Source organism: Lepisma saccharinum, unplaced genomic scaffold, assembly GCF_977018435.1.
Source record: "Lepisma saccharinum unplaced genomic scaffold, izLepSacc3.1 HAP1_SCAFFOLD_362, whole genome shotgun sequence".
Classification (NCBI taxonomy): Eukaryota; Metazoa; Arthropoda; class Insecta; order Zygentoma; family Lepismatidae; genus Lepisma; species Lepisma saccharinum.
Genome location: NW_028143077.1, coordinates 157,308 through 183,300, shown reverse-complemented (window position 1 = coordinate 183,300; position 25,993 = coordinate 157,308). Strand labels below are relative to the sequence as shown.

At 38.6% G+C, this 25,993-nt stretch overlaps 1 protein-coding gene across 1 annotated transcript in view; it reads right to left on the bottom strand.

The window, feature by feature from the left end:
- Nucleotides 1-5,604: 5,604 nt before the first annotated feature.
- LOC145982718 (TNF receptor-associated factor 4-like) overlaps nucleotides 5,605-25,993 on the bottom strand; it is a 56,030-nt gene continuing 35,641 nt past the window's right edge. Inside the window, exon 2 of the mRNA XM_083116082.1 lies at nucleotides 5,605-8,145. Coding sequence (XP_082972208.1) covers nucleotides 6,468-7,943 — 1,476 coding nt within the window. The 5' untranslated portion in view covers nucleotides 7,944-8,145 and the 3' untranslated portion in view covers nucleotides 5,605-6,467. The remainder of the gene's footprint in view (nucleotides 8,146-25,993) is intronic.

The window sequence follows — 25,993 nt, the reverse complement described above, 5'->3', positions numbered from 1 at the left end:
ACACACCAAAATAACATAACAAAAACAAAATGGCGTCACAGAAATTAAAACAATTCATAATAATAATAATAATAATCCTAATATTTCAATTAATAACAATTTACTAATATAATCTGGTCACGTGACTTCCATTTTGTGACGTCACAAAGTCACGTGACTCCCACGTTTATGTACCCCCGTTGAGTCCGATAAATCAATTGATTGGAAAAGATCGATCAAAGATAAATGACTCATGAACGCCATCTCTCTTCAAACAACGGAAACAACCAAATTCCCAGAATTTCTGACTCATCAACGCCATCTGTTTTCAGACACCGGAAACACGTACTCCAATTACGAGAAAACCAACCGTCACCGCGTCGCCTACTTTTCCTCCTCCCAACCCAGACTTTCTGACTCATCAACGCCATCTGTTTTCAGACGCCGGAAACTCCCGACGTCACGGGAAAAACCCGAATTCCATCAACCAATCAAAACACTCCTTACAAAATAAGCCACGCCCATTTATGACGTCACAACCAATCAAATTCACCCTTACAAAATAAGCCACGCCCCTTTTATGACAAAAAAGAACAATAGCGCTACGTCATCAATTGATCTTTGATCGATCTTTTCCAATCAATTGATTTATCGGACTCAACGGGGGTACATAACTACTATCCGCGGTGAAAGCTTTCTTACAAAATGAAGAGACCCCTGTCACTGCAGTGTGAACCCTGCTATTGCTTGTACATGGAGTGGCAGAATTCATTAGACAGTTTGAAATTAGCGCCATTCACGTCTGCCATAGATAGCGTGCTGTTGTGAAGCAGCGCAAAGCCTTCAGTAGACATGGAGGTCTGGTCAAGTGAGCACCGCGCGTATGCTGTGTCAAGAACAATGACTCAGCTACTGAGTCATGTCACGTAATGGTGACTGCACATGGCCTTCATGCTCCATCCATGTGATTTTCTCTTGTGGAGATATTTAAAACCAATGGTGTACGTAAATCGACCCCACACTACCGAAGAGCTAAAATTCAGAACAATCCACTGGAGTTGCTGCGCAAGACGATGGAATCTGTTGTGCAGCGTGCAGAGATATCTTTGCAGAACAATGGAGCTCATCTCACTGACATTATTTTCAAATCGTAAACACCAAATGAAATGCTTTTGTATGTACCTTGTAGCAATATAAGTGTTCGATCAACAGTTTATATTACAATACATAGTTTTGGAATTTCAAACTGTCTAATGAATTGTGCTGCACCTTGTATAAGGTGGATATTGTATAAGGTGAAACAATGAATATATTTTTCGAACTGAAAAAACATTATACAATTCATTATTGGCCTAAAACATTTTGCAAGTAAAAAGCAGCAGCTCTGCAAGCAAGACCATGGCACGTATCGCTTACTTTCTATTTGGTAGCGGATGTTGGACTCTTCGTCTACGCATGCCGGCATTCGTGGCTCAGTGGTTAGCCAGGGATCGCGGGTTCGAATCCTTGTCTGGGCAAGCGTGTTTGTGAGCGTCGATTCATCACTCATCCCCATCTTCGCAAATTAGCTAGAAGTTGCATAAAAAGAGAAGTGAAATAAAGCAAATCAATCATTCAATCTTCGTCTACACGATAAAACTTGAACAAATTGTTCACAAATGAGAGTTTTGCGGTCTTTAAGTGGAGTAACCTTACAGAAAAAATTAGAAGTGAAGGGGTCAGTCACAACACTTGACCCGTGCAGGAACATTTGATCCACTTGAACTGAGTGGTGTTTCTCAACCGCGTTCCCGTATCGGACCCTGTATTCAATTATACAGGGCCCCGAGATGGGTTCCTAAAATTTGTCTGTTTAGTATGTGCAGGAATTTTGAGGGAAATATATTTTGTATTGAAAGTATTATGAGTAATAGGAATTTTTGGAGTTCAAAATGCAACATCAGAACAAAAAATTGGACTTCCAAATTAAATTTATTAATTTAATCATTCTGTAGTTGACAAGTATTTTAACTCTAATTTGATATTTGTCAACATGGTTAAACATAATGGAACAAATTCTCTGTATAATTATGCCATGATATATGTATTAATCTTCAATTTCAAAGGTGCAGACTTATTAATTAATTAATATATGCATTTGAAACAAATTAGCAAAAATTGAAAGTAAAATTGTTGGGATCGGGAGGATGAGAACCACTGATATGGAGTATTTAATAATAATAGTAATGCAAATATATAATTTGCAAGTAAGCACGTAACAATTAAATAAGCAAAAAAATTTCAAGTACATTTTCTTAAGTTATCCTAAAAGTTGATTTCACGATAATATTTTCAAAGTGAAATTACAATGAATGTAATAAAACAATGAGTATATATTTTACTATTCTCTCCTTTATATTTTTTTATTAATAATGGATGTAATACATATCCAGGTTCAGATCCTTAGAAAAATAAAATTTATGGTACAATACTGGATCTTTAAAAATAATGTGGGATATCAAGTACAATTAAAATCTTCTCGGCTTTCAATTTCCAACTAACATAAGTTAAATTCCAAGCACATGAAATGAACTAGCGTGTCTACTCTCAATTTACTTAGTACTCTACGAAGGGGATGAGATATTCAAGTCACCTACAGTATGGCCGAGATCGGGAATGTGTGGTGCCCTACCCTCATCCCCGCCAAATTCCTTCATGGCACGATGCAGTGCTCTTCCTTACTGCACTCTATGCAACACCATCCTTCTATGATAGATAATTTGTGTAAGTCTTTCATGTTTATTCAAACTTTCGTACACACAGCTTGATGTCTTCTTGAAGAATGGTCGAATAGGAGAGTAACATTAGAGTTCAGCAATATTATTGAGCGACATAACTAGAAAGTAGGCGAACTTAATTAAGGGAATGATATAATGTTGCCTATTCAGTTAAAAATGAGTTAATTTTATTTAACTACCTGTTTAAAAATATCAAAATATGATAGCTCGGACCATAGGCGTAACTTGGCGGGGGCAATGGGGGCACCAACCCCCAAAATTTTCGGTTATATTATTATTTACAACTTAGGGGCCTGAGGAGCAAGGTACGTAATCAATATTTGTAATTTCGCAAACGCCACGGCTCACAGATATTTAGTAAATAATCCTGGAAGCTGTTTCTGTGGAATGGAAAACATTTCGAGTCTCTTCCCTCAAAATTGGGCCCCTAGTCTGATTCTGCCCTTCAAAAGTAGAGCCAGTTTAATTCTACCCCTTCGAAATTAGGCCCAGTTTAATTCTAACCCCAAAAAATTAAGCCCAGCTTAATTCTCCCCACTTGAAATTAGGTCCAGTTTAATTCTGCCCCTCCAAATTAGGCCCAATTTAATTCTCCCCACTCGAAATTAGGCTCAGTTTAATTCTGCGTCCTCGAAAGTGGGTCCAGTTTAATTCTGCTCCACAAAAAATAGGCCGTTTAATTCTGCCCCTTCGAAATTAGGTCGCGGTGGCTCGGAAAAAATATCTAGATATAGGGATACCATATGTACAGGAAATTAAAATATTAGGAATAATTTTTCACAAGGACGAGGAACAAATGTTAGAATCCAATTGGCAAAAGATAGCGAAAGACATTCGCATACAATGTTATCAAATGCGCAGCAGACAGTTGAACATGATACAATGGGTGTGGTTTTTGCAAACATATATGTTTAGTAAATTAAACTATACGGCCCAAGTGATACCAATCAATCAAAAATACCTCAGAATAATGAATTCAGCAATTGGTTGGTTTATGTGGTATGGACATTTTTTTCGAATACCACTATCCAATCTATGGCAAATGAAACTAAAAGGAGGATTGGAGCTCACAAATATTGAGATCAAATGCAAATCCCTATTCCTGGCAAGATCCTATACGCTCTATGGCATTGAAGACTCCATTACATCATTATGGATACAGTTATGGACGGAGGAATTTCCACCCCAAAAGCCGCCAAATCTACTCAGATTGAAAAAAGGACGGTTATATCCCGGAAGTTTGATGCAAGAATTCAGTTATGTGGTGCTACCGCCAAAAGGTGAAGATGTAAAACTCTCTCAATACTTATATACACTGTTTCACAAGCAGTTGCAGATACAGACTCACCGCATTGAAAAACATTTTCCCAATAACAGATGGCAAAATATTTGGAAAAATTTAAATAAGAAATTTCTGGATACATCAGTGTATAGTGTTTGGTACAATGTAATACATGATATTATACCAACTAATTAACGCTTACATAATATCAATAGACTAACAACTAATAAATACCACATATGTGGAGAGATAGACACCACCGAACATAGAATAGTAACATGTAATGGAGTACAGGGAATTTGGAAATGCCTAACGACATATCTAGGACAAATATGTCGAACAGCACCCCAGTACTTTCAAACTTGTCGATGTGTACAAGACCAGATTTCAAATATTTTCCAGAAAAGAAAAACAATGCAGTAATTTGGTTAATAGCTAATACAATATATTATGTATTTTGTAAAAAGTATGAGAGCAATAGCATTTTGTTCACACAGTATTTAAAAAGAACCAGATGGAAAATGCTACAATATCCAAAAATGTATGAGTATTTTGGAAACTACCTTAGTGTTGTTTAGACAACAATAATTGTATACTTGTGGTGTGAAAGTGTAAACAGGTATTTAATATATGAAGAAACGTATATTTGTATTACAGGTACAACTGCATGTTTACGCCAAAAATCTTGTATCAGATAGCGAAAATGGGACTCTTACTATATTACTTACTATGTTAAATTCTATACAATACTTTTAACAGAATTTATGTAAGAAAGCAGATCTATTTTGTATATATGCTGATAAAATAGAAGTTTGTTAAAAAAAAAGTCTGTAACGCGTCTGACTACCATGCTCAAGGTCCCGTTTTCGATCCCCGGCCGGTTCAAATCCGGGAACTTTTCTAACGTTGGAAGCGGCCCCGGCGCCCACCCAGCGTCGAATGACATGGGTACCTGGAGGAAACACTGGGGATGTAAAGGCGGTCAGGGACGTGATGCTGATCACATCACCCCCACTCACGACCGGATCAAGAAAGTGTGGGGCGTTACCTTCCGCACCCCCTATACGCCTTCATGGCGTGGTGCTAAGCACAAGGGAGAACTTTACCTTTTTACCCTCGAAATTAGGCCCAGTTTAATTCTGCCCCCTCAAAGTTAGGTCCCAAGTTACGCCCATGGTTCGGACTGTCTAATCAAATGAACCAAATCTATCCGATATTTCTGTCTCACTGTTTGCTTGCAGTTACTGCAACCACGCAGGGTGTATGAACTGGTGAATTTCTACTTGATCGGATTTAAAGATAATTGCATCTGACATTACAACATAGTGCAAGCGGTAAGTTTCATAATACATAGGCCACCTCATCTATAGACAATTAAAATTACAGCATTAGTGTGCATAAGCAGCTAAATTTCTATGGTTTTTGTTAATATTGGAAATTGGAAAGAAGTTTGGGGTCATTAAACTCTCAAATTTCTTAGTGCCCACTCTCAAGTTGATAGGAAGAAAAATAATGTATTCATGGTCAAAACTGAGCCACACTAGAAAAGATTAGAACAAAGATTTGTTAGAACTTTATTTCTCTGTTTTCATAACCAATGTGTGTGTATATACAGTATGTATGTGTCTGCGCGTGTTTAAAACATAAAGTACATCAAATGAATTAAATTTAAAAATTTTCATTTTCACTGTTGAAAGTATGTCCCTTAGGTTATGTGTTTTCTTATTATAGTGCCTATTATAGTGTCCTTTTTTCAGTTTATGAAACGAAACTCACAGAAGTCTTATGGAAAATACAGTTACATTAAACTCTTTGAAACATTAGAAGTGGGGGAAAACAAGGTATTTCTTGCTGCATTATATCCCATAAATTTAGAGCTGTCTATTTGCAAGCCTTCTTCAGGCACCTGAAAATGTTGGAACGCTATCTTAGTTGAGCGAGTTTTGTTAGCAGATTCCAATATGCACTCAGTGTTTGCAGTGCAATCGAATGTAAAATTCTTACTTTTGCACTTGGACCACAAACGCAATATTTCCAAACCCATCAAATGAACTCCACTGGACACAAACCACAAATTAACATCACCACTCACTAAAAAGTGACTGATGATATTTCGTCATAGCCATAGTTTCTTCTTAAATTACAATCTGCAAGAAATCACTCCGAATTGAGCTATTAATGAATTTCTAGAATTTCCTATATTGAATGAATTTGCAATCAAAAGTACTAAATATATATTTCTCTTTGTGAGGCTCCAGAATGCAGAAAAACTGGTGTGAATAATATATCTACTTTACGTGTTATAAGCAATCAACGTTAGTGTTGTCCAGATTTTGAAACACTATACATTTCCTACACAGAAAACTATATCGAGCTCTACAATCTGCAGCACCATGCTTATTACACCATGCTTTTCGGCTTTAATAACACTATTCCACAGATACTTCCAGAAAAATCGCATCGCGTACAATGTAACTTTTGCTATTGAGTACTTCGTGAGAGACAAATCGAGGAAACTTGTGTGAAATATGACCACAATATCCACCAATACTATCAACAATGTCCTCGCCTTGCGTTCTTTGTTCAGCTAATCGAATCTTGACAAGTTTTGTGAAAGGCCATTTCAAAAGAGAATCATATTCTCCTGACAATGGTTGAATGTAAAGTGAAAAATAGCCTTTGTCTTGAGGAAGAGAACCATCAGGAAACAAGATCACTCTCAGTTTGTACTCGTGTTTACCGCTGTAAAAAGGGGGACTGAATATTCTCAGAGCTCTTCCTGTCTTAGCTTTAACTATCTCCTCAGCTATGTTTTCCACTTTCCACAAGAAACTCCCATGTCTTAGTACCTTTACCTCCATCTGCAATTCTTCGTTTCTTTTCATCTCGCTCTCTAATTTCATTTGAATATTTTCTACTATGTCTCTTGCTTCTTCATTTCTCTTCTTCTCACTCTCCAATTTCATTTCCAAATTTTCAACTTTGCAACAGAGCTTACCGATGGCACTTCTCGTTAGTTCCAAGTGAAGCTGCACCTCCCCCTTCATGTGTTGCATTAACCCTGCAGGGAAACCTTCATAGCTGCACTGCATTTCCTTGTAAGCACACGCAAGAAAGAGCTTCTGACATTCTTCACCCAAATGTCGTTCCACGTCATCTCTTGCAATTTCAACACCACAACTTTGAGGACAAGGAATCGGGAACTTTACACATTCCTTGTGGTGATCCTCCAATAACTGTCTCTCGACTTTCTTATCACAATGCTCACAAGGTACCAGTGCTTTGGGGCACTCGTTTCGATAGTGTTCACTAAGTTCCTTCCTCGCCTTCTTTTCTCCACATTCATTTCCACAGCGTACAAGTGCTGATTCGCAGGTGCCGTAGTGTTTAACAAACGAATCCTCCGGCACGAACGAATCGCAAAACACGCACTCCACTTCAGACATGTTGCACTCCTCTTTCAGACAAATATCCATATCCTCTGGTTTCACTTCCTTCAGACACATGTCGCAGGAATGGACGCACATTTCAGATTTCATCTCATGTTTGTTGTACGTTGATGATGATGCTTTGGAACCATCTTGGTTGATGTGTTCGGACAAATTAGAGTTATCGATTTGTTCACCACTCTCCAGTATGCATGCCGCAACCTGTTGTGAACACTGACCCTTGTGCTCTTCTATTTCCTCTTGTAAAAATATCTCCCTACACAGATCACACACGACTTTTCTTTTTCTGCAACTCTCATTCACGTGTTGGACCAGCACTTGACGTGGAAGTTTAAACCCACACTCATTCCCACATTCAACTTCTTCAACTCTGCAGATCAATTGATGATTTTCTAATTCTTCCTCCTCCACTTCTTCCCCACAAAAGAAGCAGGTCTTGTAGGCTGCTGTTGGCATTCTCCCTAGCTACAGTCACGGCCTGACGCAAAACCTTGTATGCAAGTAATGGAGCTCCTGAGAAATTATCTCAATCTTCACAGTATGGCTGCTGACTGGAGATAAGTCTCTTCTAAAGTTTACTTTTTCTAGTCTCTTGGTAGTACCTCTTCTTCAACGCGTTCTACAATCCTGAGATGACAAATGAAAAGAGGCCGTTGATCTGAAATGAGAAAAATAGAAAGTATGTTTTGAGATTTATTCAAATCATTAAGAACTATGGAGACATACTTGTATTAACAATAGTACTACAATCTATAAAAACATTTCACTGCAAATTTTGTTAACATATTCCTGTGAAGTACAATATTGGGTGCTCGAAATGGACCGTTCAGTCTCGTCAGAAATGCCAAGAACCGTTCCGGTTTATTGATTTTTTTAGATACAATTTAATACTACATATTGAAGTTTCCTCACTACATGAAGATTCGTTGTTGCCGCGAGGAATGATGATAATAATAATAATAAATGTGATATTTTGTGCCTCCCAGATGGCGCAGTGGTAGCGTAGTCGCCTTGTAATCAAGGGGCCCCGGTTTCAATACCCGGTGGAAGCACATAGTGGTTCGGATCGCACTTCAAACGGTAGGTCCAATCCCGATTAACCCTTGTTCCAAAAGTAGACTTAAAACAACAATTCAATGTAACAACTGGTGGCGCAACAGGCGGGAGAATCAGGGTCTACCTACAGACTGCAGGCCTTACATCCACCTGCCGAGGTGGAAGATCAGCCAACCAATTATTAGGTGGTGTGTGGCCAGCACGACGAACCATACACCCTTCATTGTATGTTTCTGTAACCGGCTGACGTTACTCATTCGTAGCTCCCAAATTTCCTAACGATGCTGGATGGCCACCGGTCTCTTGCACAGGTGAAAAGTTGTCACGCTTCCTCCAGCCCCAAATATGACTTCTTACACCAACGGCCATGGTGCAGGAGTTGTCACGAGGAAGCTTAGCAGAATATGATGCCTACACCTTCTTGTAGCTTGTGATCTTCGTTTTTACTTTATTATTTGCTAATTATTAACTTTGTCTGGTTTTTTGGATTCGGTTGTTCTGACAGATTAACCAGAAAGTAAAATTGCAAATAACACAAACAGTAAAACCCTTGAATGATCACTCGCAAAAAAAAATAATTGAAATATCTTTCACTTGCACAAATTTGATTTTTCTACTAAGTATTATTTAGACAGAGTTTTGAAGATATCTACGTTTATATTTCTTAATCCCCAGGCGAGCTGACTTACATCCACGATTTGAGTTTGTCTAATTTTTAAAAATGATAAAAATTTCCAGAAGACTTGTGTCGACTGTACTGTATATTATATTATCTGATGTTTTTGTAAATGTTTTAGTAATTATTATTTTTATAACCTCTCAGTTATTTCTGAAACACCTGCTACGTCATTTCACTAGTGGTTACTTTCCCTTTTCTAGTCGTTCTAGTAACCAGACCCGCCCCTCCTTAAAAAAAAGCCTTGTAGACGAAAGTAATGCGTTCAGCAAAGGGGACGTGCCCCCCCCCCCAAGAAAGCCATGAAATATTTTAATGCAAACCTACAAAAATAACATGAATAATTTTTTGAAGATTTACAAGAATTTAGATTTTCTTCTTGTATACATGAATGTGTTGTCTCTGTAGAGAGGCAGACTCCAGAAGTCTGCAGTCTACTATATTTAGTAATTTTAGTTTTATAACAATTTATGAGAAACTACTAAATATTTAAATTTGGTCGGGACAGTTCACCATATTTACTCCCTGCTTTGACTTTTTTCGATGTGCAGTCTTCATGGGAAAATGTCCTCTTTTTGTGGTTAATTCACATTCAGACATGTTCTTCATTATAAGGATAATCCTATATCGTTGGTGGTTACGTTCAGGGTACGAATTCCCATGGCGGAAGGGGGATCACCCACCCTCCCACCAACGATCTTGTTCTTTTTAAAAAAAAATCCGAGGGTAAAAGTTTGTGTTATAAGAAGAAAGATAAGCAATTAATTTGGACTTCAAACATACTTTACTAAGAATAACATCATAAACACATACAAAGAAGGAATAACAAAGAATGATGTCAGCCTGTGTGTGAATGTTGCAAACATCTTTTGTTGTCTCTCTCTCTCTCTCTCTCTCTCTCTTTAGGGCTGGTATCAGCATGGGGTAAGAACGTACTGCTTCAGTCATAGATAAGATTTTAAAATTATATCAAATTGGACTAGTGAGAAATGGAGCCATAGCTGCGAAGGTGGTTGTAATTGTCACCCTAGGCCCCTGGGAACATAGAAATTAGACCAACTTGTTATTTCTCCTCCATTTCTCATCTCCTTTCGTCGGGAAAAAATAATTTACATGCTAATTTAATAGGAAACTAATGTCTTCTTAAAGTTTCTAATTTTTTGTCCCTCCACCTAGTTCTTTAATTTGCAATCGATTTTACAGATGTGAACAATAACACACACTGCTTCAATGAAGATGGTGTGGGATGTCCTTTTATTAGCCACATTTCTTGAATGCTAAGTTTTCCTTTCATCGTATTCAGCGGAAAAGAGTAGGCTAAGTACAATACATACAATTTCTACATGTCTAAGTATGTCAGCTGCATCTAGGTAGGGGGATGCAAATTCGGTGCAGGGGTGCGAGAATCATTCTCGTCCTGGGCGCTGAAATCTCTAGCTACAACTCTGATAAGGAAATATTTCCTTTCGAGAGACCATTAACAGATTTACACCATCATAAAGACACAATAAAAGTATGAAAATTTATTTTTCATTTTTAATATAAAGTAATAATTAAATAATATCGAACACTTATTAAAAACATTTTACCTATCTTCTAATTTCTTAACATTTTGAACCAGTCGTTAAAGGAATTAATTTGCTAGTTTATAAATATAAATATATATATAAATTAATTAATTAATTAATGATATTAATAATTGACATCTATTTCATGACAATTATATATATATATATATATATATATATATATATGGACAGTATAACGAAGGTTTCGGGCTTGGCTCCCCCCTCAAAAAAACTGGGTACGGGGCTGCGTGACAATATTCGATAACAATAAATGGTCAGTGTTTCGTTTGAGTTAGCCCACGCTTCGGATAAGTGTGTTAATCATTATACTTCACATCAATTTCCAAAGATAGCATTAACGATCTTTCACCGAAGATCACATAGCACTTACTATATCTTAATCAGTTTTGTTTCACTTTAGATCACATATTTACCTCTTGGTTACGAAAATAGGCAAACAAAATCCTGCACTGGTTTCTGTCTCCATTTGTTTTTTTTAATAAAGTGTTCATTTCGAGTTCCTGTGACTTTCTTATTTTAAATCTTTTGATTTCTAAAATGGTTTCTAGGCCTCCCCGATGGCGGAGTGGTAGCGTTGTCGCCTTGTAATCAAGGGGTCCAGGGTTCGATACCCGGTGGAGGCACATAGTGGTTCGGATCCCACTTTAAACTGTAGGTCCAGTCCCGGTTAGCCTTACTCTCCATAAAGTGGACTTAAAACGTCAATCAATATGAATGCATAATTTTATTAGTTGGACGTATGTATTATCAATAGCAATACTATTGTCTGGCGATGTGTTTATCTAAATTCTCTCCTTTACCTGTTTTCGTGAGAGTTACTGTAAGGATGAGTGATATTAGTAAACATAGAATAAACAGAACGCAATGCATTCTGCGCCTGTCCAGAGCATTTACTACAAAATCGTCCATGTGTATTCAAGAGGTCTGTGAAAATCGGAGATTGTCTCATTCTCGAGCATCGCTGTTACATATGGTCATAATATAAAATGGTGATTACTTATCTTGATTCATTGATTTGGTTTATTTTACTTAGCTTTTCTGCCATTTTGGCTAATTTGAGAAGATGGGGATGAGTGATGATATGATGAAATTGAAAAATGGACAATGAACAAACATCCATGCCCAGGCCGGAATTCGAACCCGGGACCCCTGGCATCTTATCGCGATGCGGTTACCACTCCGCCACGAGGTCCGGAGTGTGATTATTTATGTGTACTTGTCTTCGGTTGCCATCACTACAAATTACGAACCTTATAACTTTTCTATTTTGTACTAAAGTGGAAACACTAATCATATCTGCATAAACATGCAGAAAACTTTCTCAATGCATTTACATTACAGCAGCTGTAAAAGTGATTGCACAGTGAATAAGATGGGCACCTCTAAATGGCACTTCAAATCTACCTCAATATAAGGAAAGAGGCGCAAGTATAAATAAATAGCTAGTGTTATATTTTATAAACTCAAGACACTCAGAGTTCGTTACTAAGAAATTTGGAGAAGTGGAATGTGAGGCAGGGAGTCGTAACGTACCCAATTTGCGTTACACGGTACGTTCCATTTTGTAGGAGGAAGAGTATGTTTCAACTGCTGGTATCCATGTAACGTAACGAAATGCAATATGTTATAGATTGACGTTACAAGGAACGTAACAAAATGTATTATGGTAGATATTAACGTTATAAAGGAACGGAACGAATATGCAATATGGTATATACTACCGTTACAAGGAACGTAGTAACGAAATGCAATATGGTATATACTAGCGTTACAAGAACGTAACGAAATGCAACATGGTAGTAAATAACGGTACATAGGAACGTAATGAATGCAATCCTCCGTAACGGAATGAAGTGAAAGGCAATGTGGTTAATTAACGTTGCATAGGAATGTAGCAAAATGTAAACCACTGTAGCGGAAAGGAACAAAATGCAGTTGGGTACATACCATCTGCATGACTAACGTAAATAAATTCAGTATGGTAGATGTTAACGTTACAAGGGAAGAACAATTCACAAATGTTAGCTAGTAACGTTATAGGCGCGTGACGAAGGAAGAAAAAGGAATAGCCAAAATCTCTTACCTTTCATTGGAACACTGCGAAAAATAACTCAGTATATCGTATGGGATTAATGTGAAATAGCCGTTAAAAATATGGTTGTTTGTAAAAAAAATGAATTTCAACCAGGGTTGTTAAAGGGTCAGGAATTTTAAATCACTTCAATTCCGGTTCAGCAGGGAATATTAGCAAGCATAAATAGATCTGGACCGTAGAGAGCCTTTTTATGTTTAAAGTATTTCAATTCGTTCCAGGGACCTTTTCTCCTGATCAATTGAAATACGGCACAGGGACCTTCTTTCCGGATAAATTTAAAGACGGTCTAAGTTCCATATTGAAATGAAAGAATACGCAACTTGGACCGAATTTAAACTGTGCAAAAAAAAAAGTTCCGGTCTTGTTGCGGAACCCAATAGAACCCATTAGAGTTTATGGGTTCGTGGACGTTTAACAACCCTGATTTGATATTAAATTACATTTTTGGCTCGAAATTGAATATAGCTTCCAACTAGTGTAGAAATGAGTAGCAATAGGCGTGCGCACGGGGTGCAAGGGGGGGGGGGCCTAATCATGGACATCTATTGATATTTTAGACGCGGGGAAATATGCCATATGCATATGAACCCGATAATAGTGTTGCTCCCTCAAGAAACACCACTTGAATTCGAAATTATCGCATTCCTGCATCCCCATTATAATAATTAATGTAAATTATTATGACAAATCAAATTATACGTGTGAAATATATACTTTTAGCTGACATTCGTTTTCTAAAGGGGAGAGGTGGCCATCCTCGCCCCCTTCCAGATTTCCATGCCCCTATATTATTATTAGAGCCCGAAAGTTCGGGCATTTATTTTCGTTAAAATAGGCAGGCAAAAAGGCATTTATAATGTGGAAAATAGGCACTAAAAATGAAAAAAAAGTCAAAATAAACAAAAAGGCACATTTGGAAGTCGCTTACTTTTATTTATAATTTCTGGCAAAATGTTAAAATCTACATTGGGAAGAGCATTTCAATTTTCACCAAATTCACGCACGTAACCATGTAACTTACCACTTAATGGCACACTAAATTTCGGCATAATGACAAATACACGATCGTTTCCCTCCAAAGTGCAGACTAAACTAAAGATAGAGAACTTGATTTTGGAATGCATGCAAAGGCCCTTTGGCATTAGTGCTGTTTCTTGTCAATAACCAGGGTTTCGGAGCGGAGCGGATCAACGCTCCGACTGTTGCCCACGCTCCGGAGCGAGGAGCGAGATTCTAAGAAATGGTTCGCTCCGCTCCGGAGCGGAGCGATGTCTTAGCCCGCTCCGCTCCGGAGCGGAGCAGCGGGAATCGTAAAATTTCTCGCTCCTTTCCGGAGCGAGGAGCGAAGTTTTAGAAAATGGTTCACTCCTCTCCGGAGCGGAGCGCTACCTTGACACGCTCCGCTCCGGATAGGAGCAGAGGAAGTTGGAAAATTTCTCGCTCCGCTCCGGAGCGAGGAGAGAAATTTTAGGAAACTGTTCACTCCGCTCCGGAGCGGAGCGATACCTTATGACGCTCCGCTCCGGAGCGAGGAGCGATATTCGAAGAACTTACACACTCCGCTCCGGAGCGCTCCGAGGTTGGATAATACGAGTGTATACAGAAAACTAACGATCAAAGGTTCCGAGTACCTTAGTAATTTTGTTTGTGGAATTTGTACGGCATTTGAAAACCACCCGTTATTGTTGTTATAAAACTGATTATTACTAAAGCTAACGCCACGGAAACAGTGCAGAAAAGATTACGTCACTCACCTACAGTGTTGCCAATAAGCAAGAAATAATCCTTACACAATACACCAGATAAGGCACAATCAACCACATACGTACGGTCACGGACACTGCCGGCTTGTAATGAATACATTGACTTTCAATGGAATCGTTACAAGCCAGCAGTGTCCGTGACGTACAACGCACAATGTGTCAACTGTGAAGCGTAGAAGAAGTGTGGCAAACCTGGAGGGCCAGTGGTGTGGAGAAGGCAAGGGGAAGCTTCGATCTTCACTGGACCGTTTTCGTGAAAAGAGCGATATTATTATTATTATTATTACATTATCATTATCACTTTTACTACTCTACTACTACTTCTGGGGACAATATATTTCAATAGCATATGTGCCACCTGTGGTTTTATAAGTTGAGAGAATGGAACCACTCTCTCATTTCCTGCCACCAGGGATCGCGACTGAAACTCATTTCGGTTCAACTTCTGGTTCGGGCTAAGCACTTCGGCATATCGGCCCGACGTTACAGTCCACGCCGCGGGAGAAGTGAGTTTTTCCGGAATATTGGTTCGAGTAACACTGGCGAAACTACTGCAGAAAATCCATTCGACCTTCTAAAAGGCCAGGAGCGCGCAGAGGAAAGCCGAAGCAACTTGTACGGAGGAAGATAAAAGGCGGACAGGTGTTCATGCAAAACACTCGCTGGTGCATGATTGCCATATCTTACTTTCTTTTACGCTGGTTATGTATGATACTTTGAATGTAGCGAAAGGGAAAAGTTTAAAGTAATTGAAAATTCAGGTTGCTAATTTTAACTTTTCGATTTTTGAAGGTATGAAGTTGAAAATCGGAATCATGCTTATTAATGTTACCGTCGGCCAATAAGGAAACGTCTTAATTTGAAATAGCTACAGAGTTTTCATATCTAACTTTTTAAAAATCCTGACACTAGAAAGTTGAAAACCGGCTTAACCAAAAATGTAAGTTGCCACATTTGGTTTACTTTTATGAAGGTATAAAGTCGAAAATCTGAATGCTGTTTGTATACATCCGAACAGGGGAATTTAAGTAGTATGAAATACAGGGTTGTCATATCGATTCTTTTTCCCAATTTTCAAGGCAGGAAGTTGAAATAGGTATTTAATGGTTACATACGTATACTACTGAAAAAATTACAAAATGTCTGGTTGCCATGTCTAACATTTCAAGTTTGTAAGCAGTAACCTGGAAATAGGCATGGTGGTTATAAGAAAATTGCAAAAATTTTGGAAAAACAACGAATGAAATGTTGCTATATTTAACTTTCTGAGTCTAGAAAGCCAGAAAACGTATACGTATAAAATAAATATTTTTTGTATTTAGTACGCTGTACACAGCAAACTGAAAGCAAGTTTTCAGTAATGAACAATCTGTAGGCAGCAGATAAGTCGAAACAAGATGTATAAACCTTAATAACCGTGATAAACACGAAATGTAATATTATCTACTTGGATATAGTCATGTCCTGAATTTTATGGTTTCATTTTGGAAAACAGGGCTGCGAGCAATACGTGCCTTCCTCACTGATGGCATTTGATTTGATTTTTGTTACTTAGCTTTTAATTTTGGCTAATCGCGACGATGATAATGAGAGAATTGATAAATGTGAACTGAAAAAAAAAAGTAGCGCGCTGTACCCCGATAACATAGTCGTAACAATGTCGCCTTGTAATGAAGGGGCACTGGGATCGATACCCGGTGGAGGGACATAGTGACTCGAATCCCACTTTAGGTAGGATTTAAACTGTAGGTCTATTCTCGATAGCGTATTGTTGAGTCTTAAATCCACAAAAGTCCATAACAAAAGGCATTGTTTCAACGTATGTTGAATGTATAATTGCAGTGTATATTGTGATAAATTAATCCTTAAGCAAATATACATTTGTAATTCTGTTTAACAATAAGAGACTTCACTTTCCTTTACATCTATTCACAAGAGCATAAAAATACAACTTGGAAATTCATTTCCAAACGATCAACCTCTTATGCATATCTTTTACGTATGTGTGTGTGTGTGTTTTCTGAAATCTGGCAAAGTTCTAATATGTATTCACTCATAAATGTCTATTACATAACAGAAAGCATCATTGGGTATTCAATATTAGACGAATAACGAATTCCATGGGAATATATCAGCGAGTTCGTGGATGTGAGTTCAGCTCTCAACGACAAATGGTGTTGATTTGACCCGCGTTAATGTCATTGGTGTTTCCTTTGTGTTTGTTTCTCTATCACAGTATATTTCTTTTCCATAGCTTCGGTGTCCTATTTTTTTACCGACTTATCTAGGATTTGTTTAAAATTACGGATCATGAGAAATGTACGATTAAATGCAAGGCAAAGGTAATAGTCCGGAAAAGACAAATTGAAACTTATACTTAGTTGAAAGGACAATTGGTCATTGTTGATTACAATTATAGAAATAACTTGATCGAAATACTGTACTTGGTTTTCTTTTACATACATTTTTGTAATTCTTTTTGTGCACCTTTCCATTCCTACTTGAACAGGTAAACTATAAATAAAAACTCGGCATGGTTTCCTTCAATTCATTATTACAGTATGGATCTTCCATGATTCTCGTGGCTTATGATGCATAGAATTAACTATTACGGATTTTTCTTTGTTGTTCTTGTATATTGATTTAATAAATCTAGTCACCTTATAATTCCATTAACCGAGACTGGTTGGAATGATTTCTCCATTCGCATGGACGTCCGGAAGGGAGGGGGCCACGCCACCCGGAAATGAAAGTCAATCAAAAAGCTCATATTTCACGCATATAATTTCATTTCAGTCACAGTAATATATGTTAATTATTGCAAGGGCGTTGCAGGAACATGATAAATTCAAACTGTAGAATTTTTTTAAAGGGAGTAATACTACTTTGGGGAAATTCTGCCTCATTCTGCCCCCCTCCCTTGGAAAAATACCTTGCTTGTCCCTTCCTGGAAAAAATCCTGAAGACGTCCATGCATCAGCGGCGTTAAAAATTTCATTAAATGTCCATACATCACCGTTGACAAGCACACATAATATGCATGTAATGATAAAAGAGAACACAGCCATTAAAGGCTTCTTTTTATGACAGTGAAGAGAAGAACAACACGCGCAAGTAATACTTTTAAAAGAGAACAATCTAGCCAGAATTCGTGTAGCATAATTCTAATACAACTGGCAACACTGGATCTGTTTGGCAAAGGCGATGTCTCTACCATGTACGGATAAGTCGAACGCAACGTACAGCGCAGCGAACGAAGTTCTCAACCCCGAAAGCACACACAAACAAGGTATGTACCAGTTTCACCCTCCTCCCCTCTTGAAACGGGCACAAGACCAATGCGCTAGACGATTGCACTGAGTCACCTGCAAGGAACACGGAATACGGCACAAAACGAAGCTGTCTGTTGTATGGGGGAGGTGGGTCGGCCAAATCCGCAAAGCAGAAAAACTGATTGCTTGAAATTATTCGTAACCCATTCAACACATAACAGTCAAACTCTTATATCTAAGAGTCACAATACAAAATAGTACATCTCAATACAGAAATACTATTTACGTAATTCATATTTCAGCTTACATCAAATGAACAATTTACATACTATAGCTCTCTCTCTCTCTCTCTCTCTCTCTCGAGCCAAAATAACATTCTTGTATTGTTTTACCAATGTTTAATGTGAATTATTGATTGATTGATTTAGTTCATTTTATTTCTCTTCTTTGTCGCTTTTGGATAATCTCGAAGATGGGGATGATCGATGTTATGATTAAATTGATGAACGATACACACAAAGATTGTACACTCGCCTCACTTAGTACTCCGGTAGTTTGTTTCTTTACACAGCATATTTGCAGAAGATACAATTCAACATAGAAGTGTATAAAACAAACTTATTACTAACTTCGTTGACCCTGTACAAGCCCATGCCGGGATTTGAACCACCCCAAGGATCCCTGACGTCATAGGGTGCTGTGCTGTATAGCGACCACAAACAAAAAAGCTTCGGCCAAAAGTCCCCGCGCACCTCCCCTTTCACCCGTTCGACTAGGGCCATAAGGAAGCATGATCCACTCTGTCCCTCCCCTCCAAGCGGGGGCGATCATACAGACAAACAACTAGAGTATGTTGAAACAGAACTGCAGGCTCTTTTCCATGTGGTTCTACTATAACCACTCCGTCAGGGAAGCCGGCTTCAATGTGCACATTCCCATTATTAATAGTTGCATTACAGCATTCGTGTAAAAAAACCTCTTAAACCGGATCGGAGCGTGCTGTCAAAATCACCACGCTCCGGAGAGGAGTGCTGTTGTCTCACGCTCCGCTCCGGATCGGAGCGTGCGTCTAAAAATTCTGAACCACTCCGCTCCGGAGCGGAGTACTGTAGTATCACGCTCCGCTCCGGATCATATCTCTCAGAAAGCCGAACCACTCCGCTCCGGAGCGGAGAGCTGTTGTATCACGCTCCGCTCCGGATCGGAGCATACGTCTCAAAAAGTCGAACCACTCCGCTCCGGATCGGAGTGCTGTCGTACCACGCTCCGCTCCGGAGCGAGGAGCGGAGTAGAACTGACGCTTCGAAGTCGCTCCGGAGCGCTCCTTTAGTACGCTCCGCACTCCGCTCCGAAACCCTGCATAAGCATCTGGATGGAAGTAGGGGACCGTTGCCCTCCCCGAAAGTAATATTACATATTTTTCTCACTTCAGTTTCATTTCAGACACAGAAATTTGAGCTACTGTGAAGGACTTGTAATTACATGAAAAACTGGATCACTTCATTGCCCTTGTCCACAAATTGACTTTTCCCCTTTAAAAAAAATATGATTTTCACCCAATAGCCCATACTTCAACAAATGCGTTTAAGTAACAGCTGATAAATATATTTTATGAACTCTTACAAAACTTCACGAAAACATTTTTGTTTAATATTTTCCATACAAATTAACTATACCTCTCTTAATACCCCACTGCTTTATTTTGGTTTTATTACTTAAAAATCTATCACTGATTGTTTGCTCGGGTGTGTTCCCTCAGTCAATAACAAATGGAAAAAAATGTGGATTGAGTACAGTATAAAACTTTAGTAAGGCCTCACTGAGACCTCACCTTTTACAAACAAAACAAACAAAAACTGATATTGAATTGGAAACACTGCATCGTCAATGCCGAAACTCTATGCAAGATAAGGAAGAGCTGTACAGCTGTCAGTCGTGAACACCACACAGGAGAGCAATGTTAACCATGAGTCATCAAGGAATTAGCACAGCGTTTCTTTCTGTGGTCATTCGGCCTCAGAAGAAATATTTGTTGTCCATTTTGAGCTCTCAAGAAATCAGAATCTGAGCTGGCGATTTATTTCCTTCATGAATGAAAATAGGTTGTTCATTTTTTCGTTTCTTTTCTCTCTTTTGTCATTAGCTCTAAAACAAATATAAAAAGAAAACGAGCAAAGAAGGTAGTTTCTTTCGGCACGTGACATGCTATTTTTACGACCATATTAAATCCCTCTTGTTTACTTTCAACGATAAGGACGAATGTTGGAGTGACCAGAAAAAATGAACGAACACAATAAGCTCTTAAATATTACCAAACCTTCGAAAATAGATGCCGGCCCCAGTGGCAGAGTGGTTACACATCGCGCTACGACGTCAGGGGTCCCGCCTTCGAATCCTGGCCTGGGCATGGATTTGTGAGTTTCCATTCATCAATTTCATCATGTCGTCACTCATCCCCATATTTCATTGAATTTGCGTTTGAAGTACACTTTATGCACAGTAGGGCTAATCGGGACTGGATCTACAGTTTGAAGTGGGATCCGGGTATCGAACCCGGGAACCCTTGATCACAAGGCACCGATGTTACCACTGCTCCATCGGGGAGGCTTCCCTCATATTTGCATATTAGCCAAAAGTGGCACAAGAAGCGAAGTAAAATAAAGCAAATCAATCAATCAATCAATAGAACATAGGGTCTCCGGTTTCATAGAGCAGTATGCAGAGCACTCTGTTATGAATACCCTCAAAATTGTAATAATAAGTGGAACAAAAAACCTAATATTAGAGTATTTTAAGAGTGTAGGCAGATTAACAATTCACGTCAACCTACAATAATTTCACCTGTATTGTGTGATATATGGTTCTGCCCTAATATAATTGAACGTGCTCTTGCGATAATAGTTACACATTTCCGTCTTGCAACACACAACCTCGACTCGGCACGATATGTGCATTTCCTTGTCCCTTTTCTGTATTTTTTTCTATTTAGGATATATTACGTTGCCTTTTTGCCTCTTGGTTAATGAATGACCAATTGATAACATGAATGTGATGGGGCAAACATGCCTTAATCATGGTTCGAACTTAAGACCTCTGTCTTCAAAGCACGTTACAATCTGCCACGTGTGGCTTTTCACCTCCAGTCATGGACGTATTTAGAGGGGGGGGGTTTCTAGGGTTCAACCCCCCCCCCCCCCCGAAACATCTGACATGTTGGATTAATGGAAGTTCAGAAACCAAAATCTGTAACTATTTTCAATTTTTTTTTCGAAGCATCACACAAATACAAGGAGACAATGTTGAAACGATCGAGCTAGAAATTTCATACATTTGGAATTCTGAAACTTGAGTGAAACAGGATTTATTCTCGGAATCGCAGCCCACCCGTGACCCCTCCATTTTCATTTCTGCTGTCCTCTTTCCAGTTTAGTTCCTGCGTCACAAGGAATATACACTGAAAATTCCCTTATGATTGTCCCAAAATTCCCTTTCCAACTTTTAAATTCCCTGTCCGATAAAGTTGAAAATCCCCCTTGATAGGAGTTCAGACCTAGGATCTACAGTTTCGTAGCGCATTACGTTCGCGATTGAGGTTACAATCCATGCACCAGGCTAAGTTTTTAAAGAGAGTAACTGGTTCCACACTTTTCAAAATTCCAAAAATTAAGTTATAAGGTCAAACAACAAAAGCTTTATGACTAAAATTTCTATCTAAATTTTAGAGCTTTTTCTTGAAGGTATCTTAAAATTTGATAAAGTATAATAATTGTGCATTTCAGTACACACTGTACGAAACGTAAAAAAAAAAAAACACTTGTGCTCGATATTCACTCATCTGCTGATTTGAGTAAGCCCCTTAAGGATATAATAATAATAATAATAATAATAATAATTATTATTATTTTGGAATAAAATTGTTTTATTATTATGAAATTTAATTATTATTGTATAATTATTGTTATTATTTCTATTATTCAAATTTCTGGCGACGCCCATGGGAACAATTATGAGTGAACCCCCCCCCCCCCGAAAATTTTTCTTGCCTACGGCCATGCCTCCAGTCACCATTAATTTCAAGAGATAGAAAATGACGTTACTCAAACAAATTGTATAAATAATTTTCATGACCATAAACATTTGTTGCACTTGTTGAGAGAAATCCATACCCTCGTAACGTTATAAGTAAACGTCGACCTAGTTGATGTCCCAGGAACCCTTCCTTGCACGAAAATCACACTGTGTCCACAGGATTTACGACTGTAGGCTTACTAAAGTAATAGAAATGTGCATCCCCATTTCCATTAATCGTTCAGTCTTCGTATATTTTGAGGTCAGCTAATTCGAACATACGACCCTAAGACAGCTACACACTGCCAAAAAAAAACCTGTAGTGTCAACAAAGTAATTACTGTATTTTATATACAGTGATGAACAAAAGTAATCATACAGTGGAACTGAAAGGAAGAAAGGACGAATTGCAGCAGCTAGGAAAACAATAAGGAAGTCAAAACTGTTAATGCTGTACCATGTATGCACCAAACGATATATTGACAACAAAAATAAATATCAGATGCTGCTTGTAGAAAAATAAAATACAATACATTCTCAATACCCGCTTCTTTGGCTGGACAAAAGTATTCATACACCAACATAAAAGTTCACTTTGAAGAAAAGAAAGAAACAAATACCATGTCGTCAGAAGTTAGTATGCATTCCTCTGTTATGGAGAACAGCTGTCAGTCTCTTTTGCATAGAATGAACAAGAGGCATGGTTATTTCAGATGTAATACTGTGCCACTCATGCAAAATGACCTCTTTCAGTCTTTTTTGCTTGTTATGTCATGTTTTAGGAGTCTGGTTTCCAAATGGCTCCAAAGATGTTCAATGGGGTTAAGATAGGGGGACTGAGGTGGAGTTTTGAGTGTGTGGGGAGTATTATATAACAACCAAAGGCGGACAATCTCAGCTGTATGTTTAGGGTCGTTGTCCTGCTGGAAGTAAAAATCATTCCCAAGACCCAAATGATCGATACTCTGCTGCAAATTGTTCTTCAGAATATCCAAATAGACAAATCTATCCATAGTTTCCTCAATAAAGACGAGTTCTCCAACACCTGAGGCTGACATAGCCTACAGCCCCAGACTATAACGCCACCACCTCCATGTTTAACTGTAGCCAAGAGATTTCGAGGCTCAAGCTCAGTATTGGGCTATCTCCACACCAAAATTCTACCATCACTATGGATAATATTAAATTTGCTCTCGTCCGTAAACAACACTTTATCCCAGAAGTCCAAACTTTTACTCACATACTACTTTGCAAATGTTAATCTGGCCTTTTTGTTCTTCTTACTGATGTATGGGTTCCTTCTAGGTAGACTAGCTCTGTACCCTGCTCGGTTGAAAAGCCTTCTAATACTTCTTGAGGACACTTTTATCCCCAGGTGTTCGTGAACATCTGCAGACACTGCTGACGATGTTAATTTTGGGTTTTTCTTGATCATTCTCAACAGTCCTTGTTTCTCTCTCGAAGGAAGTTTCTGAGGACGCCCAACCCTTTCCCTATTTATCAGCACTTTTGTGTCTTTATATCGTTTGATGAAACTTTTCACAGTCGCACGACTTCTCCCAACTATGTCTGCGATTTCAGAATATGATTTCTTATTGTGGTATAATGATATCATAATTCTCCTATCTTCGATCGTGGTTTCCTTCCCTTTGCGGCCCATTTGACTTCCGCAGCACGCCAACACCAAACCAACCACTTCCTTACACAGGTGCAAGTGCAGTAAACAAATATCTGGCACTGAATGTAGGAAACTGTTGTTTCTCGAACTTTTTTTGGGGTTTATAACCTGGCGTATGAATACTTATGACCATCCAGAAAGCAGTTTATCTAAGGATTACCCACATTTCTCACGACAATTTCAATTGTATGCACACAATTGCTTTGCGTTTCTATTCTTGCCATTCCAATGGAGCATATGTGCTACAGACTTGACTTGCCTTTACGGTCTTCTTTGTATAATAACATGTTTCATTCAGACAATGCCTTTGTATGAATACTTTTGTCCATCACTGTATTTTATTTTTGGTAATGGAATATTTTTCCCTTCAGTTTCTTATTTATGATTGATTTGGTTTATTTTACTTCGCTTTTCTGCCACTTTTGGCTAAACGCGACGATGAGGATGAGCGATGAAATGATGAAATTGATGAAGGGACACTCACAATGAACACCGAATGAACACAATGTCAAGGCGGTTTTTAAGCAAGCTGTGTTAACCACTCTACTACAGAGGCCGGAATCCTTTTTAGTTAGGAGAAATCGTTCCTTGACAGCGAGCCAAGAACAGTTAATATGCGTCACGTCAGAGTTATAATATTTTAAATTTCTAACATTCAATTGGGATTTACTCTTAACCATTTTTTTGCCTACATAAAAACTTCCACACAGTTAAGATCGTTTACACTAAGGACAACAGCGTTAAAGTCTATGCTTTAAGGAATAATTAAGCAGACTATGATGACGGAAAATAATAATTCACATGACTATAGTGATGCATTACATCGGTGAAATATTAATTTTCGATCAGGAAGAAATATTGAAAAACGCAGGGACAGAATGACCAATTGATTTATTTATTTTACTTCGCTTTTCTTCAACTTGTGAGTAATCACATAGATAAGGATGAAAGGTGTGTTAAGATGAAATTTGTGAAAGGCAATCACAAACGTAGGGCACAGCGCAAACTCCTCAGACCATTATATTGGCCTTGTGTCTAGACGCCACATCCACGTTAGTCTGCAAAATACACTCCATGGTCACAATGACGTAAGCATTCGTAGAATAAATTTGTATATCATTCTCCCCCCCGCTCCTCCCAAGAAACGTGAGCTAAACTAGTGCGCATTCTGTGATATGTTCATTACTTCTCAGGAACCACTCGCGGCCTTCAACTAGTTTGTCCTGAAAAGAACTGCTGGTTAGGATGTCAACAGATACATCAGGGACAATATCCAAAGAATACTGTCACATACGCAGAATGTAAAACATTTCTATTTTCTCATTTCTACTACAACCCTGGCGAAGAAAGGTGGCTGGAGCGTGGTGCTGATCGTATCACCTCCAAAATGGCCGAGCTCGAGAATATGCGGTGCCCTACTACCACAGCCCCCTGAATGTGCCTTCCTGGCACGTTTCTATACGCACGAGGAACTTTACCTAATCTTTACTTCTACTAACTACTCATGCCAGGAATTTTACTATTTTTTATACTTTTTTATTTGCCCATTGCTAACCTGGTTCATTCCCAGCCATAACAGCAATTAGTCGATGCAATAAAAATACGCCAAACTTAAAAAGAAACGGGTGTCGGCGCGCCCGCGACACACACACACACACATGCACAGGGGGGGGGGGGGTAGGAACACAAAATTCTTCCACAAACTGCCCAGATCATGCCTGACACGACTCCAACAGAAATCTTTCCGGAAACAAGTTTACGTGCGCATAGGGTAGTGATGGCCTTGTCTGCAACTGCCTTCCCCCACTTTCTTATCCAATACAGAGCCATGAAGTGTTTCCAACTACCTTCCAATCTAACTAAGAGGAGGGAGATCTTTTTTTAAAGTTCGCCAGTGTACAACCAATTACTTTTCGACTTTAGGAACACGAACACCAACAAAGCGTCAGTCGAAGTCCGAAGGGTCTCGTAAGTGAGAGATAGAGAAGCAGAAGGGAAAAAGTGAAAGGAAAATGAAGAAAAATAGAAGAAAGGAATTCGAGCAAAGAAGAGAAGAATAGGAAGGAAAAGATAATAGAGATTGATAAAGAGGAACAGGTAGGGATGTAATGCAGGCCCGTAGCCAGAATTTTATTTCGAGGTTGGGGCTCATCACTTATCAGCAGCCGCCATTTCATGGCGAAAAAGTGGACCGTATAAGTCGTGAAGGCGAATTTCGGAGTACATTTTAACTTATTATACAAGATGTTTAATACTGCTAATGAAGTAAAGGTAAATGTTTACTATCCTTCGGACACCTATAACTTCTG